This window comes from Microtus pennsylvanicus, chromosome 4, assembly GCF_037038515.1.
Source record: "Microtus pennsylvanicus isolate mMicPen1 chromosome 4, mMicPen1.hap1, whole genome shotgun sequence".
NCBI lineage: Eukaryota > Metazoa > Chordata > Mammalia > Rodentia > Cricetidae > Microtus > Microtus pennsylvanicus.
This window is the reverse complement of record NC_134582.1, coordinates 43,898,783-43,918,492: the sequence shown is the minus strand read 5'-3', so window position 1 is coordinate 43,918,492 and position 19,710 is coordinate 43,898,783. Positions and strand designations below refer to the sequence as shown.

The 19,710-nt window shown below is 46.2% G+C and overlaps 1 protein-coding gene across 7 annotated transcripts in view; it reads right to left on the bottom strand.

The window, feature by feature from the left end:
- Positions 1–6,992: 6,992 nt before the first annotated feature.
- Fgf1 (fibroblast growth factor 1) overlaps positions 6,993–19,710 on the bottom strand; it is a 97,815-nt gene continuing 85,097 nt past the window's right edge. For 6 of the 7 annotated variants that reach the window (XM_075968785.1, XM_075968784.1, XM_075968786.1 and 3 more), the window contains 2 exons: positions 14,750–14,853; positions 6,993–10,478 (listed from right to left, as the gene is read on the bottom strand). In XM_075968785.1, the coding sequence (XP_075824900.1) occupies positions 10,284–10,478; positions 14,750–14,853 (299 nt within the window). In that variant the 3' untranslated portion in view covers positions 6,993–10,283. The remainder of the gene's footprint in view (positions 10,479–14,749; positions 14,854–19,710) is intronic. The other variant, XM_075968790.1, reaches the window with a different exon arrangement.

Here is a 19,710-nt window from a genome sequence, read left to right as displayed (position 1 = left end):
ATCGTTTCTAAGAGCGGCTGTTTCACCGCAGACTTCCTGCTGTTCTGGCTCTTACACTCTTTCTGCCTCCTCTGCCTCGATGTTCCCGGAGCCTCCAATGCAGAGCTGTGATGTAGATGTATCTCTTGGGGATGGACTCCCCATGATCTCGGCATTGTGTCTAGCTGTGGTTTTCAGGTTGCTGGAAGGAGAGGCCTCTTTGATGAGGCTTGGTAGCTACAGTCACCTAGGAAAGGTGACTCACGAAGAGAGCTTAAGGACTATGGGTCTTTTAATGGATGCTTTTAAAAATGTGCACAGTCTACTGGCAATTAATAACCCTTTGTGAACATTGTAGGCTATCTGACAATGGCCCTGCAGTAGATACAACTGAATCAATCTTAAATAATAAATTTATAATAAATAGGTAAATTGCCTGAGTTAGAGGTCCCACCCTCAGATAAAGGGCTAATGTGGCAAACAAGCCTTTGAGAAGCAGTATGAAAATGGCCAAGATTTGGAGAATGATGTACTTACAATAAGCTCTAGTAAAGAACTTTCTGGTGCACCACTGTCATCTCCAGGCTTGGTATATAATTAAGAGTTATTAAGAAGTATGGTATTGACTCCAGGCAGTGGTGGCGCACGCCTTTAATCCCAGCATTGGGAGGCAGAGGCAGGTGGATCTCTGTGAGTTTGAGACCAGCCTGGTCGACAGAGTGAGTTCCAGGATAACCAAGGCTACACAGAGAAACCCTGTCTAGAAAAACAAACAACAAACCAACCAACAAAATATAAAAAACTAAAAAAAAATGAAGTATATTGTATGTCTATAATCCCAGCACTTGAGAGGTAGAGAAGAAGGGAGTGTCAAGTCTAGTCCGGACCACACAACAAGACCCTGTCTTGAAATAAATGTTGAAAGGCTGCACAAGTGATTAAGGACCAACTTAACCAGTGTGCCCCTCCTGGGATGATGTCAAGCCAGTGACAGGCCAGGGAGTGGGAAGCTGAGGTTTTCTTGTGGCTCCCCTCTATGGACTACACATATCAGAGGCAGGATGGAACCTTGTAAGCAGAGCTTGTACCTTCAGATGCCAACCGTCTCAGAGTCACAGGGCTATGGGTACTCACTCATAAGTGGCTCTTAGACATAAACCAGAAAAGAAAAAACAACCTACAATCACAACTCCAGAGAACCTAGACAACAAAAAGGACCCTAAGAGAGGCATACATGGATCTAATCTACATGGGAAGTAGAGAAAGAGAAGATCTCTTGAGTAAATTGAGAACATGTGGATCATGGGAGAGGGTAGAAAAGAAGAAGGGAAGAAGGGAGGGAAACAGAAAAAATATGTAATTTAATAAAAACAATAAAAAAATCCATTCAAAATATATGAGGAGTCATATGGTCAGAACAAAAATGAAAACAAACAAAACAGCACCCTTGGATTCAATGTACCATGGATTAAGTACAAGTGACTTTCCCAAAGTTACAAAGTCAGTTAAGAGAAGAACCAGATTTCATGTCTGGTAGTCAGTTTCCAAAAAAGTCTTCTTCAATCTATTTTGATCTAGGCTGATTTAAAATTTTTGGATTGGTTTATATTTTGTTGCTGTGCAACGAGTGTTTCTCCTGCATGCGTCTTAGTCCCTTTTCGTTCATTGTATAAGACACTGTGACCACAGCAACTCACAGAGGGAAGGTTTATCTGGGGCTTATGGTTCCGGGGGGACAGGAGTCTGTGACCAGTGTCTTAGTCAGGGTTTCTATGTCTGTGAAGAGACACCATGACCACAGCAACTCTTACAAAGAAAAGCATTTCATTGAGGTGGCTTGCTTACAGTTCAGACACTCAGTTCATTATTGCCATGGCAGGGAGCATGGTGGTGTGCAGGCAGACTTGGTGCAGGCTACATCTTGGTCAGAAAGTAACAGGAGGGGCTGGAGAGATGGCTCAGTGGTTAAGAGCATTGCCTGCTCTTTCAAAGGTCCTGAGTTCAATTCCCAGCAACCACATGGTGGCTCACAACCATCTGTAAAGAGGTCTGGCGCCCTCTTCTGGCCTTCAGGCATACAGACAGAATATTGTATACATAATAAATAAATAAATAAATTTTTTTTCAAAAAAAAAAGAAAGAAAGTAACAGGAAATGGACTGTCTATAACACTGAGTGAAGCCTGAGCAAAAGAGATCTCAAAGCCTGCCCAAACGGGGACCACTTCCTTTAACAAGGTCACACCCACTTTAACAAGGCCGCACCTCCTAATAGTGCCACTCCCTTTGGGATTATGGGAGCCAATTACATTGAAACGACCATAATAGTCAAACATATAAACTCATGGTGCCGTTCTCAAACCACCATAGTATATCATTGGATTTACGGGAACTGGAGTTACAGACAGTTGTTAGCTACCATGTGGGCGCTGCGAATCAAACCTGGATCTTCTGTAAAAGTAACAAGTGCTCTTAACAGCTGAACCATCTTTGCAGCCCCAAGGTTATTTAAATTAGGTGATAACTAACCCCATGAAGAAGTTCTGAGATGATTAGAGAATTAGTAACTTTTGTTATTTTGATTATTTTTGAAACATGGTCTTGCTATGTAGTCTTGAGCTCATAATCCTCCTGCCTCAGCACCCACCAAGTGCTGGGACTATGGGTGTGCACCATTGTGCCCACCGGCCAGTAACATTCTTTAATTTGAAGGAATCTAAAAATATCAACACTTTGATAAAGATTTTCTCCAGCACCATGTTTTCTCGGAGGAAGGGTCATACCTTTTTTTTAATCTTCAAACTCTGTAGGTCTGGCACAGTGTAGGAGCTATGATTATCCATGATTATGCTTGTCTGTTTATGACCTGTCTGCTCCCAATCCCCGCTCTGTCTTTGCTTTGGGACACTGGAGCAGGACTGCAAACGTTTCTCCTCCACCAGTGTTGTGAGAGTTGCCAGTAGAGGGCGCTGGAGGGACGCTGTTGGAGAAGGGCTTTTGTTGTGGCTCCTGTGGCTTCCCCTCTTGCTGGGGCACTATCTATGGAGACCTGGTGGCTCACAGTCTCTGTTATTACTGTCTAGAAAGTTGCATCTGCAGAGCTTCACCAGCATTCCGATCGGAAGCTTCCTAAAGCGCCATCCAGTGGGCTACAGACGCATGCTCCCAGTACAGCCCGCATCTCTTCATTGAGGGGGCACCAGTTTCAAGTTTATTGCTTCCTCTCTTCAGCCCTGGGAATAGCAGCTGCTCCTTGCACCTGTCTTTGCAGTGATCCTTAGATCTCTAAGGATCTCTTTCCCTCCCTTAGCCATTAAGACCTCCCTGTTCGCATTATTGATGTGAATCCTGTCTCCTGCTTTAATGCTGACTCATAGACAGTAAATGATTAATAAATGGATGTGTTAGTGCACCATCAGGGGTAGATGCTTCTACTTCCTGTTCCTGCTTTTGAGGATGGCACCCCCAGAGGTCCAAGTGTCATGCACGTTGTCGAGCAATCTTAAACTCCGTCTCTCTTTGACTCGGTTAAATGTGGGGGACAGTCTGGTAGCACCCCATTTTCCTCTCGCTTGCCCTCCCTTCAGAGCCTTCCTGGAGCACCTGTGGTGTCAGAGAAAGCCTGGCCCATTCTAAAGCCGGCGCCATTGTCCAGCTCTCAATGCAGGTGTCCTGTTTTGAGAGTGACATAGAGTTTCCTGTTCATCTCCACGGGGACTGCCAGATGCTCAGCTGGTGTCCCCAGACCCTCAGAGTCCTGACTTTCCACCTCACTCAGAAGCTGGTCTGTGTTTCCCTATGGCAGGAAAATGTAAAATGTGAAAACCACAATGAAGTCCACTCCTGCGCACATTGCCTTTCTACGCCCACATCCTCAAACACTTGGACCAAGTGAATGAGCTTCTTAAACTGAATGGAGTTCCCAGCAGGGAGGCCCCTACACTTCGCTAAGGCTAGGGCAGGGTGAGGTTTTGCTTGTTTATGTCATAAAGCGGACACCGGCGTTTAGCTGCTGCTTCTGTAAATTTAGCCCGTGTGGTGCAATGGGGTAGGAGGAGGAAGTGATTTGGAAAATACCTCCTCCCCACATCACAAACATTCAAGCCCCATCAGAAGACCCCCAAATTAGGTCCTGTAATATGTGCTTGGGTGAAGCAAACCCCGGTCTGGCTTCGGGCAGTGTGTGACCTCATTTCCTGTTTTATTAACCAGGGTGTAAAGCTAACAGTGTAATATGTCATGGTCACGATGTCAGCTGCAAAGTGGAACCGATGTTCGGCGAGCTTCCAGCAGTCCTAGCACAGGGCCCCCAAAGTTTGAGGGGATGTTAGTAGAGTCGGTGTGACTGCCTGATGTCACATCCCTGCGCTTCCAGCTCAGGCTGAAAGTTAGAGTGAGTTTTATGTGCAATGGCAAAAGGAAATTCTTTCTGAGGAGCAAAGGACAGGTTTGGGAGGAGGATTATGTCATTTTACTTGTTGTGAAAGAAATTACCCCTAGTGCTTTTGGGATGGAGAATACGTAGTCTCACGGTTCATTTGGGCTTCAGTCGCCCTATAGTGTCATGATGGTCCCTAACAACTTTTGTGGTCTGGGGACATAACTCAGCAGTTCAAGCGTTCACAGTGCCAGTGTGAATGGAGTTTGAATCCCCAGAACATACACAGATGGAACGTGAGTATGATGGTCTGCATGCAATAATTCCAGCTTCGGAAGGTAAAGACAGGCTATCCCCAGAATAAGCTAGCTAGTAGGACTAACTGCATCGGTGAGTTCTGAGTCGATTGAGAGACCTTGTCTGAATAACTAAGGTACAGTGTTGTTGGGGGATGATTTCCAACAACAGCCTTGTGCCTTTATGTGTATGTCACACACTGTGAATGCAATACCCTCCCCTCACATCCACAACATCCATACACATGTGCCCACCACACATATACATACGAGCATGGAAAAAGAAAAAAACTTAATTTGTGAAAAGTAGAAAGACACCATTTTGCTGTTGTTGAATGGACGGACCACTGTTACTATGGTAGCCAATATGACAAGAATGTCCCTGTGCCGTGGGCCTGAGTCCTCTCCCTAGCCCTTCGGCAAACAGGAATTCCATCACATAAGCATTGAAAGTGATGACATCATTTTGGTTTTGCTCTTTGTGGTCAAGGGCACCCCTAAGGGGCAATCTCAGCTCTCCTAACCCCTCAAGCATTTAAAAGGCAGAGAGTCACCTTCTAAAAGCTGACTCATCAAAAATGCAAATTTCAAACTTCGTGTACAGGCTGTACTGGGGCAGCAGTGGTGTTTGCCTCAGTACTGAGTCATGGTGGTAAGGTTTTGTGTGTGTGTGTGTCTTAGGTAGATAAGAGGTGAGAAGATCATTTCCAGAAGCTGCTACTCAAAGGCCCTAGGTATAACTACCCCCCTCAGATCATTTTACGCGTTTCATAGAAGTAATAATAAACTAGGACTCTGTGGCCAACAACAGATCAGAGAGATAAAGGCTGTGAGAGTCAGGGAGGGAGTGACCCTAATAGCCAAAGGGTGAGAATTCTCCAGGGAGAGGAAGCAGACCTGAGTCTCCAGGATTCCCAGCAGGACCTGCCCCGGAGGCCGCAGCGGATGCTCGGGGCATCTCATCATTTTGTTCATTTTGCATTGCTCATGGCTCAGAGAACTCAGCAAGCGTCGGAACAGATGGTGCCTGTACCACAGGATGTCCCTTGTCCTATTTATTCCAGAATGAACCACGTCTTTGTAAACACTACAGTCGTGGCGCAGAATCATAATTGGGCCTCTTCATCTCTGGAAAGGAGAACGGTTGCTTTAAGCTAGCATTTTTCAAACTGTGGCTGTGACCCATTAAAGCTGTGGTCTGGAATCGAGCTAGGTTTGACCTTTTAGTTCACAGAAAGAACACAACGTACCCCATACTTTTTGTGAAATTGTGTTTCAGCCGGGTGTATATGTAAGGGTTTCTATGTTCTGGGTTATAATGGTGAGGGGTGGGGGTACTCCAAAACTCTGAAGTACCACTTAAGATAACTTACAATATTATTCTTATTGTTACTATTTATTGTTATTTGGGGGCACGCATGGTGTACTTGTGGAGGTCAAAGGACAGTCCTGTGGAGTGGGTTCTCTCCTTCCACCTTTTCGTGAATCAAACTGGGGTCTCCAGGCTTGCTCAGCAGCACCTTAGCTGCTGAGTCACCTCCCAGGACTTCAAGCAACATTAGAAGGAGAAGGAGGGTTGATTGTCACTGTAGCGTGAGTGCGGGCTGCCCTTCTGTTTAGCTTCTGCTTTTTGTGGGGCTGGAGTTTGAACCCAGGGCCTCGTGCTTGCCGGGGAAGCTCTCTCTCTCCTCACCTCTCTCTCTCCTCAGCTCTACTCCAGTCCTGCCTGGTTATTTTTCTAGGTGGTCCATGTACATGACTGAGAGAGAGAGAGAGAGAGAGAGAGAGAGAGAGAGAGAGAGAGAGAGAGAGAGAGAGAGAGAGAGAGAATTTAAAAGAGACAGCCATTGAGCGAGAACGTTAATTCTGCCATATGCTAGGCAACAGAGTGCCTGTTCTTAATTCTCACATCACATCTCATCACATCCTAAGACAAAGCCCTTTGACACTGACTGAAAATTTTGAGTAAATCCTTAATTTTACTTAAATTTTTTTCCAGTTCATAATATCTTAGCTTAAGTAGAAGCCTGTCAACTTGACAATAGCTGTATGATCTTGCGCACTGTGTATAAGGAAGAAAAAGTCCTTGAGTTGTTAAGCGTGCCTGTAAGTTTCTAGATGATTCCTCTTCCAAAGATATAGTAAATCCCTCATATTGCCTTGCTTCCAAACAAGGTGGAACTGTTTCTACTTTAGCTTTTCTCATTCGCCTTCAGCATCTCCTACTTAATAGTAGGATGACTGTAGAAAAAGACGCAGCTGACTCTCTGGAATGCCTGATGTCACCTCCGAGATGCCCAGTGTCCTTCCACAGAGATACGCTTAGAAACCCGAGACGTGTTACCCATTAACACAACATTTATTAGTATCTATAAGGTGCAGAGTGTGATACGGGGGGAGGGATGGGGTAAACAACATCAGGCGTCTTCATCAGAGCCTGCTCCGCAGCCAGGGACCGTGGTGACTTTAGGCAGTGTTCTGGGCAGAGCTGGGGATTTGGGCTCCACTGCCTTCAATGCAAAGCAGGGGCCTCATCTTCCATGGCAGCTGATGGACCAGTTAGCTCTTCGTCTGGACACACTGGCGGCCACTGGGGGAAACGGCCGGCTCCATTTCTAGGATGTTACTGTCAAACGCCCATATGCTCCTCATGCTTTGTAGGGAGCGTTGGACGCCTTGTTGCTGTCAGCTTGGAACTGAGTGCATGTGAGAGGCACGTGACAAGCAGATGGCTTTGAGACTGAGTTATGGAAGAGAGTTGCACAATCGAACGTTCCCACGTTCAATGTTCCAAACAGCACAGGGACCCGCTTACTGCTCCCTTTCTGCAAGAACCGACAGCTCTTTTCCTGACTGGAAGCTAGTCCACCCCCGTGAGGCAGACGCAGGGCTAACACTGAAAGTCCTGAGTTTACTTTGCCAAGCTTGTCCCCTATCACTTTGTTGGGGGTTATCTACTGTTCGGGATTTCTAGGGCATACTATTGACTTTGATTCAGTAGGAATCTATGCAGTCTGGGTTTTTACTTGACTGGAGAAATTAATCCAGAGCATCTCTCTCCTCATGAATAGATGCCCAGGGAGAGGATGCCAGACTGGCATGGTCCCCAGGGGCCACCATCCAATGCCTGACACACACCGGGCCTCAGTGTCTATTGAGCAAACACATGGATGGTGGCTTGGTTGGTTGTTAGGGCCACAGGGCACAGCAGTGCTTTGAGCCTCTGAAGTCACAGACTCCGTTCATCAGTGTGCGGTGGTTTTCAGTTTGTCTTGGCCAATGTTATCCTTGGGTTTGGTTCATATAAGAAAAACTAACGACTATTCTAAGTATCGTAGATTGCTTCTCTGTACACTTTTCCTGGCCACATCTTCAAATCATCATACAAAGGCATAGTAACCCATGTTTTATCTTTCCCTGTGTGTCTGAGATTTACTAAAACAAAACAGAATTGTATTAGCTAAGTTATAGACTAAAAAAAAGGTCATGAATCATCTTATTATAAAAAAGCAAAACATTGTTATAATTATTATGAATCTTTTTTAAAGGCAGGGACTCTCTATATACCTACCCCTGGCTGTCCTGGGACTTGCTCTGTAGACCAGGCTGAACTGAGTCTTACAGAGGTCCACGTGCCTCTGCCTCCTAAATTCTGGGATTCAAGGTGTGCACCACCACATTCTACAGAACGTTATTGTTTACCATGTTGTCAGATAACTCAGGTCAGCTCCTCCATCAGCACTTGGAACTCTCAGAGTTTCATCATCTCTCTCCCATCCTAAATATGACCGTGTTGTTATAAGAATTCTTTTTTTAGGGAATAATTCCTGTAGATCCTTGTCAAACAAGTGAAATCTCTCATTGGTTTTAATCCACAGCCACCATATTGTTGCTTTAAATTTTAAAAAAAATGTGTGCATGTCTGGGTGTGGGTTTGTACTTGTGCATGCAGTAGCCCTGGAGGTCAGAAGAGGACATCAGGCCCCAGGAGTTGGAGTTAGAACCAGGTGTGAGCATGGGATGTGCGTGCTGGGAACTGAACTATTCTTTGTGGGAGCCTTACGCTCTTAACCGCTAAGCCACCTCTCCAGCCCCTAGATACCCGTCTTTAAACACAGTAGAAGACAAAGGAGAAAAGCCTCAGGCATAAACGTAGTGTGTTAGATAATTAAGTAGCTTACCCCTCCTACACAGTTGTTATTAGTCTCTGGCTGAATGCGAATCCGTTTAATTCCTTCAAGCTATATAAAATGCGACGAAAATATACAGTCTCACAGTATGTTGAAACGGCGTGTGAAAGGCCTTCCCACGGCATCTGTGTCATATGTCAGAGATGAATAGTGTTTCTGATTTGATGGCCACTTGGGCCAAGTTTACTTTAAGAGGAGGCCTGCTTGGAGACATAACGGTAACAGAAATGGTCTCTTGGGAAAGCCTATTGGTGAGGTTTAACTTTTTTTTTTTTGAGGTATGCTTTCTTTATGTCTTCTAAGTGGGCATTTTATAGGCCCTGGGCCAAAGTGCCTTACAACCATGCTTAACTACCATGGACACTGCCTGAATGTTCAGGGAGACCCAGGTGGTGGAGGCAGAGGAGGGTGGGGTTTGAGGAACCTTCGTCTGAATAGCAGTTTCTGCTCTTGAGAGCGTGGTGGGGAAGCCAACAACATCTACAGGACCTGGGAGCCCTTTCCGAACACAGCGCTCCCCGACCAGCCCTGTCAAATCAGCTTTCATATCCAAACCAAATCCTCAGGTGATCTATATGCATGTACGATTCTGGGGGCATCATCCTGGGACCCCAAAGTTTCTTGGTGACCAAGCACACCATGCCATGGCTTTGCTTTCCCTCTCTCTCTCTCCCCGTGTTTAGAATCTCCCCGTTTTAGAGGCTAGCATCCACAGCTGAAGGCACCCTTCTCTCCTCACCGCTCCTACACCTACTCTCTTAACCATAGATCACTGTGCTTGCTGTTACCAAGAAACCATTTCCAGGGCTCATCCCCTGACTGTAGAGGTTTCCTTGGTAACACCTACTGCTGGGATGAGCCTTCTTACGCTATGCTGAGATCCCCTGCTTCTAGGCTGTCCGCGGAAATGCCACTCCCTTTTGGTTTTAAGTGCCATCTGTGCATGGGGGAGGGGGTGTGGGAGGAGGATTTCTGTCTCCATCATAGAATTCCTCCAGCTTCACTATCGGTTTCTTTGCTAATATTTGTGGGGTGCCGGTGGGGGAAGGGTAGACTTGTTAGGTGCCTGGGGTAGTCAGACCAGGGCTTTCTCAGTAGGGGGAAAGAGCATGGAACTGCTAAGGACCAACTTCTCAGATCCCTCTGGAGGCTTCACATGGCCTCATCTTTGTGTCCTGAGGTGCAGCTTGCGGCAGGTGCCCGGAGGCAACCGGAAATCCAAACCAAGACCTAGACTGACCAGCCAGTTGGCCCCATAGAAGCAACTTGGTCCTTCTGTTCCAAACTGTGCTGGCAGGGGAAGGGCTCAGCAGAAAAGTGAGCTGGCAATTTAGAAGCACTGCTTACGAATTCAGGCTCTGTGGGCTGGGGGTTAGCGCAGCCAATGGTCAAGGGAACATTTTAGGGTCAACCAAAATAGGGAGCACCCAGGCAGATCCCCCTAGTCAGAAGATACCGGCAGGGGGAGAAACAAGATTGCTTTCTGGCCATAGTGAGTCCGAGGACCGCGCTTGCAGCTCCCGTTCTTCTTGAGGCCCACAAACCAGTTCTTCTCCGCGTGCTTCTTGGATGTGTAAGTGTTATAATGGTTTTCTTCCAGCCTTTCTAGGAACAGGCATTCCTCATCTGGTGTCTGCTAAAGGATAAAAACCAAGGGGAGGAGGACAGAACAATTAGTGAGTGGTTTGAAATAGGGTTCCCTTCCTCTCTTGTTCACCAGCTGTGTGAGGATCTCAGATTCCTCCCCACACTGGTGATTTTCACTAAAAGGCTGGGATTTTTGCCTCAGTGTTGTTATGAACACAAATACTTATGTGAAATGTGCTTTGCACATCCAAACACACAGAGGAGCTTCAGTGTGTTTCTGTTGCTCTCAGACAGGCCTTGAGCTCTGGTTCTCTTCTACCTGCCTTCCATGAGCATGTGCCACCATGACAAGACACTTAGAGAAAGAAAAAAAATAATCTAATTTATTTCTATTGTTTCTGAAAAGAACTATACTTCTTAATTTTAATAGAAATGGGTTAAATCAAGATGTGAGAGTTAGCCAATAGGAGGCTAGAGCTAATGGCCAGGCAGTGTTTAAACGAATATAGTTTCTGTGTGATTATGTCGGGTGTAAGCTAGCAGGGTGGAGGGAACAAAGGGCCACGCTCCTCGTGCAACAGTTTGATATATTGCCAGGGAGTAAATGCAGGACCTTGTATATTCTAGTTAAATGTTCTACCACAGAGCGATGTTCTCAACTCCAGACAACTGTTCACATTTCACAAAACTCCCCTATCTCTTTGTGCACATGTAGAATGTATAAGGCTCTACAGATATAGATTCATAACCTGTTAAGGTCATAGTCTTTTTTTTTTATTTTTTTGAGACAGGATTTCTCTGTTTTACAGTCCTGTCTGTTCTGGAATTTGCTTTGTAGACCAGGCTGGCCTCAAACTCACAGAAATCTCTCTGCCTCTTAAGTGCTGGGATTAAAGACATGCACCACCACCTTATCTGCTGTTTTAATATTGAGCAATAAACTGATGAAAGTATATTCAATATCCCTACCAAGGAAAAGCGAAGTTAAAATATTATTAGTCATTTATTAGTTAGGATATCTTTCTGAGTATGACTTGGAGATAGGTATCAAAATCTGAAACATCCTCTCTCCATGTTTCCCTTTCTCTTCTTTGTTCCACTTTTGGGACTTGAACTTAAAGTTCTCCCATATGCTAGGCAAGCCCCTCCTGCCCTAAAGCATGTGTTATTACCTTTGGTGCAGCAATTTCCCTTCTAGGACTTTGCCATTAGGAAGCAGTTGAATGAATATAAAGTCCTATTTTGAGGGTGGATTTTGAAGTATTGGCTATTGTGGTAGTACAATGGAAAATGCCTATGACAAGGTGATAAAGTTCCTTCCTCACAGTAGAATCCAGTGCGGCTTTGGCTTATTGAAATAGCCCAAGCATGTCAATAATACGGTTATTTGGGAAAAGTCTATCAGCTGATATTTTACCTGCAATTATTCTATTGAGAGGGAAAGAAGCCAATGTTTCAAACTTCTATAGGAGCAGATTCTGGAATGCTTGTACTTAATTTGAATTTAAGGCAGCCATGTGGAAATTCTTACGCTATACACTGTCCTTTTGATGACCTGCCATATTGGACTGTGCCTTTACCAAGTCATGATCCTTATGGACTCTTTTCAAGCACAGCTGAGTTCTGATTCCCTTGCCATGGTTTTGGTGTTCTATCAGATCATTCATTGTTCTTTATATGTGGACGTGTTTTATTAGGGTACGAGACCTACCAAATGGAGAGGTGAATCTTGCTAGCCTCTCTGGTCTTGTATTTCCCTTTAGACCCGGCTTTGCGGATGCTGGCTGCTCATTACCTCGCGAGTGGGTAAGCGGAATTCTTTTCTCTTCCTGCTTGGATGGGAGCCAGATTTCTGCTAAGCAGAGTTTACCGCTGAGCGACATCCCAGCCCCAGCGCTTTTATTAGCAAGGAACTATGCAACAGGAAGTGTCCGGCTTCTTATTCATTTATAGTCTGGGGAAGTGACACCTGGGTGAGACATTGTGGACCCTTCTGGAACAAAACAGGCTATAAATATAGTATTTAATTGAATGACTCTGCCTCTGGAGGAACTTGGTCCAGACACTAGTACTAGGGCACATTGTTGAGACAGAAGGAAGGAGGTGGTTTTAGACTGTGTGGGTCGTCATGACCCTGTAGTATGATTACCCCATCATGGCCCTCAGTGGGTGTCGGGTGATGAAGATGGGGTTGGTCTCAGACCCTACCTGTTGTTCTTTGTCACACTGGTGCAGCCGATGTGCAGAGTGGCTGAGTCATGGCTGAGGTGGCCAGCCATCTCAGAGCTACTGCACCACGCAGCCAGACTTTGTGTGTACTTACTATACATTTGGCACAGTGCTGGGTACATGGTCCTCAGGCCCTGATTCATGCCTATTGTTGTGGCTGTTTCTATTTTTATATTTAGCATACTTCCCCTGCCCCAGTTACTTGAGTGACATACACACATTGTAGAAAATCTGGAAAATACAGGAAGCCGTTAGTGTTTTATAAACCCACCCACTTACCACCACTGTAGATAACTATATTAATACTTCGTTATACAGTGTTTCAAACTTAATTTTTTGAAACAAAAATATCTGTTCTACACAGACCACAAATAGGAATTGGAATGGATGAATACCTAAAATTTGCTCTGAGTATGAGAGAGTTTTCAGCTCTGTTTCTTTGTCAATGTGGTATATGCAAAGATTCGTAGGTAGGACATGCTAAGGTCTTATTTGGGTGAATTCAGTGATGGCTATGGTTGATGTGGGACAGGGATTTCTTTTTCTAGAGCCTTGAGAACACTGGATTCAGGCAGTTCTCCCTCACCATTTATATTTAAGTGTAAAATATTAGAATAAGTGTCAAAATTAATTTCAGATAGAAAAAGTCTAAAACCTCAGCACAATCTCTAAGACATAGTGAGTGTGTGGGGCTCACAGGCTGATCGTTTGTCTTAGGGGCGTCATCAGAATAGGGCCCCCCAGGTGCCAGAAGCGCATGAGCAAGTTCCCTGTGCTGTCCCCTTGGACCATATTGAGCCTGTGTAGGTACTGTCTGTTGTGATAGACAGGGCTCACAGTGGACAAACAGCTAGTTAGGATAGGAAAGGTATGAGCTTCATCTGAGGGTCTAAGATGGAATGGTTGACTGATTTGGATTTGATGGGTGATTAGAAGAATTGCCTTAAAGTCCTTTTCTTGGGCAGCAGTCACACCCAGCTCCAATCACCTGCACTGTCTTTTCCCATGACAGCGTTCCATCTTCTGCCCTCTAGTGGGCAGTGGGGTAGCTGCGCTGTGTCCACACCTAGCAGGCTTCTACGCCTGTACTGCTTTGGCAGTTTGATACCACACTGAAAGTCAGCCCACACTAAACCTGCTTTCCAGACAGCCTTTTTTGTAGGCCCCATCTTCCAGAAAGGGAGGGATTTGGGCCACAAATTACAGGCAAGATTCTGATAAGTGCTCGGATACAGAGAAAGAATCACTGAATCCAAAGCATTGCAAGTTGACTTAACATTGTAGGTGACCTTGAAAAAAATCTTCAAATTTTTATACAATTTAATGTTTTAAGTGCTAAACTACTGCAATTTTTATTTTTTAAAAAATCATTAAGAGACGGGAGAAGTAACAATACCCAGTAAACCTGACTTCAGTTTCCAGTACCTACACTAAAAAAACGTCAGGCTTGGGGCATGCATGTCCCAGCAGTGGGTATTGGAAGACAGGCAGACCCTGGCCTTTCTTTTTTTTTCTTTTCTTTTCTTTTCTTTTCTTTTCTTTTCTTTTCTTCTCTTCTCTTCTCTTCGGCCCTCCCCTCCCCTCCCCCACCTTTCTTTCTTCACCCTGGCATTTTCTAGCAAGCCAGCTTAGTCTACATGGCAAGTTCCAGGCTAGTGAGGGAGCCTGTTGAGGACTGACCCCCAAGGTTGTTCTCTGGCCCTCAGTGCTTTTGTGCACACATGTTACCCCCTCCTTGCCCCCAAACAGGCAGGACATTAAGAGACACATAGCTCTCAGTCAACTCAGGGACACTTTTGGACCGAATGAATAGAGTAGGATTAGGCACTCTGGAAGGAGTGCCCAACAAGTTAGCAAATTACCAACCACCATTTCTTCTCTGTGCGATAATTGGAGTATTTTGAGAGAATACCACAAGAAACTCTTTTATGTTCAATGCCTAAAATAAAGCAAGGTGGAGGGTGGGAATCGTACTGGAAAAAATAACAAACAAAGACTAATTGAGGGTCTTTCATTTGCATCTCCCACGTAACAAGACTTCTGGAAACCTCAAGCCTTGGCTGAGTCTGGAGGCGTCAGCCTCATACTTACTGAGCCGTATAAAAGCCCGTCCGTGTCCATGGCCAAGTACTGGCCAGTCTCCGTACCCTTTATATACACTTCGCCCGCGCTTTCCGCACTCAGCTGCAGCTGAACTGGAATGAAAATAACACGAGCAAAAGTCAACAAACACTTTTGCCAGTCGTCCCGCAGCCAGAACAGTCGGCCATGGAAAATTCTGCTCATTCGTTCTGTAGCAGAGGACGAGCTCTTCGGTGAATCCAAACAGGAGTTCCCTTTCCTTTCTGTTCACGAGACGTGACATTCCTGAGACTTGGAAAGACAAGGGCTGGCTTGCCAGTCCATATGCCCTGTGCACACCTGCCCAGCTCCTCTGTCCTCCCCCTCTGTCACCTGAGGGGAAATAATTACAGAGGTGATACTGGTTTCCCTGGTTCCGCTCGGCTAGTACTAGTTCTTGGAGTACTGTAGAGCAGGCAGTGGGCAACAGTTTTAGCTGTCACCCTACTGGATAGGGATGCACTTTCAAGGCAGAGAGTGACATGTTGGCAGATCATTAATATTTTAAACCCAGAAACCATTCTTTTCCTAGAGAGGAGAGAGTTCAAGGGAGTCAGGACTCACCCACAGTGAAATTTAGTAAACCCCTCCACTCCCAAGGCATCCCAGATGGGTCCCTGGCAGAGAGGAAGGAGTTACCCATTTGCCCATAAATGCAGGGACGGGACAAAAGCAATGTTTTCAACTGGGGGTCATTTTCTTCCACAAGGGATGTCTGGAAAAGCCTGGGGGATTGTCTGTGTCATTACAGCTGGAGGGGATAGAGAGGGACACTGGCATTAGTGGGCAGCGGCCAAGCATGTGCAAAACATCCTCTGATGCAGAGAGCACGCTAAAGGGCCTGGGACCCATGCTAAGACACCTTACGACTAAAGGCAAGGATCCCAAGTCGCTTAAGACACCTATCACCATGTGTTCTGGTTGGTCCTCCTAAGGGGCTTTGGGTAGTGATGGACGTATCTCAGAGGCTAATACCCAATGGATAATTGTTATTTTCTTGTTGACCTCTGAAGGGAAGTCGTTAATGGTTATCCTTGGGAGACAGAATTAATGTTGGACTCCTGTGGATAATTTCTTTAGCCTCTAGACAGTCACAACTGTCATTCTGACTTGAAGTGAGAGGGCCAAAAGTAAGTATGTCTAGAAAGTAGATTAGCAGTGGCCATGGCCTAGGCAGGAGTCAGGATTATGACAGGAAAATATAATTAAGAGGTATGTGGAGTTTTATTGCGCTTCTACTCATAATGAAATCAGGACCAGGACGGCAGCCCAATAAACAGGGCTGGGTTGGAGGGCAATGGACTTGACAGATTTCTCTATGGGTCCACTTAGACCCTGTCCCCTCCTTCAGTACAGTGATGGATGCGCAGCCCTCCCTTCTGTACATAAGCTTTACCCTGGGAGATGGAAGCACACAGAAGGCCAATCCTAGAGATGGCACATGTGTGCTTTTCTCGAGAGAGCTGTGCGTGAATGCCAAACACGTAGACTCCCCCTGCGACAGCGTTAGTGTTCTCTTCACACAGTTCTCCACCCCTGGTTTTTCTTAACAGCTGTCAGAGATGAAAGAGGTTGCTTTTGCAGGGTGTGTGTGAAAATTTAAGTGTATGAGTGTTTACACTGTACTTGTGTGTGTTCTCACGGAGGCCAGAAGATAGATTCAGAGCCTCTGGGACCGAATTTACAGACAGTTGTGAGCTGCTCTGTGGGTGCTGGGAATTGAACCCAGGTCCAGTGGGAGAGCAGCCAGTGGTGTTAATTGCTGAACCATCTCTCTACCCTCTTGCGTGTTCTTTTTGCTAGTTGACTTGGGCTCCATTTTGTAGCTATCTGTTCTCTGACCGTTGACCACATCCTGTCAGATGTGCTGCTGTTTCCCTCTTCCCCTCTGCTTTCCTTATCCTGCAATTCACGCAGGAGTGACACAGAGTTCCATCACTTCTAGAAGATGTACCTCTGCATCCTCGGAAGTCTGCTGTAGAGACTCAAGACTTCCGCCTACTTCCTGTGGTGAGCAGAGACAGTTGAAATTACAGGAAGGGAGCTGGGAGCTACCAACTTCCATTCCTACTGGGCTCCCTAACTCTGGTCATCTCTGAAAGTCTGGTCATGAGACAGTAGGGCTAAGAACATCTAGGAGCTGCTCTCTCCAGCCTCTCAGAGCAATCACTTGCTCACTATGCTATACCTGTGTAACTTTCAGTTCGTGTGTGTGTGTGTGTGTGTGTGTTTGCACGCGCACACGTGTGTGAAAGTCATTAGGCTAATATTAGCCGAAATGGTTCTGCCAAGCCACCCTCAACAAGCTGTGGTCTTTGAGTTGTGTTCCCAACACATTCTCTGGAATTAACGGGACCAAGATAAGAGATATGAGACTTGAGGCTGGACTCTGCATCCAGCTAGTGGGGTGACCCTGGCCAGGCTACTTAATCTGTCTTGGGCACAATGGTGGGTGTTAGGTTCCATGTCTATCCAATTCTCTCCAGATCTAACTGTCTGTGAAGCGGGTGGCTATGTATGACCATACATGATGCTCTGGGGACAGAATGGCATGGTGTGTCCAGGTAAAAGAGCACAGCCGTAGTGCATGCTGTGACATAGGGAAGTCTGTGATTGCAGTTGCACGAAAAGCCCAGAATAAGCAAATACGTAAATACAGTGAGGAAATTAGTGGGGCCCAAGGCCTGAACAGGAGCTGGGGTAGATCATGGTTAGGAGCTTGGGAGATTCTTGAAAATCAAAAATCATAGAGATGTTCGTACAACCCCATGAAGAAAAGTTGTAAGGGCCATGAGATGGCTCAGTGGTTAAAAGCCTCTGCCTTGCAGACTACTGACCTGAGTTTAAGCCCAGGATCCCAGGCTAAATTAGTTTTTTTTTTTTTTGAGATAGGGCTCCATGTAGCCCAGGCTGGCCTCAAACTTGCTATGTAGCCAAGGATGACCTCAAACTCTCAATCTTCTTGCCTCTGTTGCCCAACTACTAGAATTACAGGCTTGCTCCACCAAACTCCCCAGGGAAGGTTTGTTTGTTTGTTTGTTTTTAAAGCATTTAACACCTTAGCCCCGTCTCTTGCTGCACGGCTGGGTGAGGGCAAGTTCTTCCTTCTGTGGAATCCCATCCAGGCCTTGGAAAGATCTCACAGAGGTAAACAAGAGCTGGGGCCTGCCTAGAACGTGACCTCAGACCTCCGCCAGGGCTGGTTGGTGTGCCGGTGAGAGTCGGCTCAGGAGTTTCCTCTCTAAATATTATTTCTCCAGGATGTCCAAGTTTCGTAGCTCATTTTCGCTGGGTCTCTTTCTGGCTGCGTTTCCTACACATGTATTTCTGTGAGCATGGCTGGCAGGAAGGCACAAAGCCCAGCCCTCTTGGCGGGGGTGGGGGTGGAACGGGACTCCATTCTAGTTTTGCAGACCTACACCCTCTTAGCTGCTGGCTGTGGGGAACACTCAAGGGAAGAGGAAGTGTGACCTCAGAATCTTTGCACCCAGCTTCCAGCCTGTAGCAGAGCAGGGGAAAGGGTTGAAAGACATTCAGTGTCCCCACACCCCACCCACCCAGGTGTGCTGCAATCTGTGCTCACTGCCAGAGGGGGTTCATGCGTCCAGGACTTACACAGCACTAGGGTGACAGACACACACACCTATGACTCAACAGCTTACTAACAAAGGCCCCTTGTTTGAAGGCAAAAGTAGATACAGGCGGATCTCTGGGAGTTCGAGGCCAGCCTGGTCTACAAGAGCTAGTTCCAGGACAGGCACCAAAGCTACAGAGAAACCCTGTCTCGAGAAACCAAAAAAAAGAAGAAAAAAGTAGATACAAGAGTAAAAGTACAATTAAATATCACACCTGCTCTGCTCCTGTCCCTGTTGCTCTGTTCCTCTCTCTGTCATCTCCTCACCTCTGTTCTTGTAGAGAAAAGCAGGAGATGGTATCCAGCCGCAAAGGGACTGCAGGGCAGTAAGTAAATCCTTACTGGAAACTTTGTAAGAAGCGTGAGCTCGTGTGTATAGCGCAGGAACGAATGTGTGTAAAGTGTAAAACTTCCTGGATACCGGTCAGGGGTGTCCAGCAGCTGCCCTGGGGAGCCTTAGAAGGTGGTAGAGGACCGGGAACCCACAGAGAGACGGTCTGATTCATTCTTATGCTCTGTTTCTATAAAATCAGTTTCACAGCCATCTCTGGGTCCTGGGTTGATGGTGTTTGCTGGTCTTTGGTCTATAGTGTGTGCTTTTGTGTTTTACTACACACTTTCATCGGAGTCACCGTCTCCCACAATTCCTTCTGCCTCCCAGGGCTGGGAATGTTTTAAAGTTCTCTTCCTTGTCAATGGGCAGACCCTCAGAGCTCCCCCAAACCCTCATCCCTTCCCTTTTTTTCCTCCCTTCTTTCCTCCCTTCCTTCCTTCCTTCCTTCCTTCCTTCCTTCCTTCCTTCCTTCCTTCCTTCTTCTCTCCCTTCTTCCTTCCTTATTGTGTGTATAGTAAGTGTCTGTGGAAGGTTGTATGCGAGCTATGATGTATGTGTGGAGCTTTTGGACAGAGTTCTCTCCTTCTAAAACCTTTACATGGCCTCTCTGAAAAACAAACAGTCTCAGGTTTTAGACTTGCAAGCGGGTGCTTTACCCGCCAAGCCGTCTTGCTGGCTCCAAGACTCGATTCTTGCTCCTGGTGACCTCTGAGGTGGGTCCATGACTCAGCTCAGGCTTGAACACAAGGATCCATAAGAGGGGAGCATCCTTCAGACCCAGAACTACTAGAGGTAGGGGTGCAGGATGGGATGGAAGGTCCCAAAAGCCCCGACTTCTCCATATCCAGCACCCTCTACCAAGTGAGCACCCTGAGTGGAGAATGACACCCTCACTGGGAGGGAGACCCTGATGTCTATGAACAGGAAGAGTAGCAGCCCTGGGCATTCCAAGTTGTTTGTTAA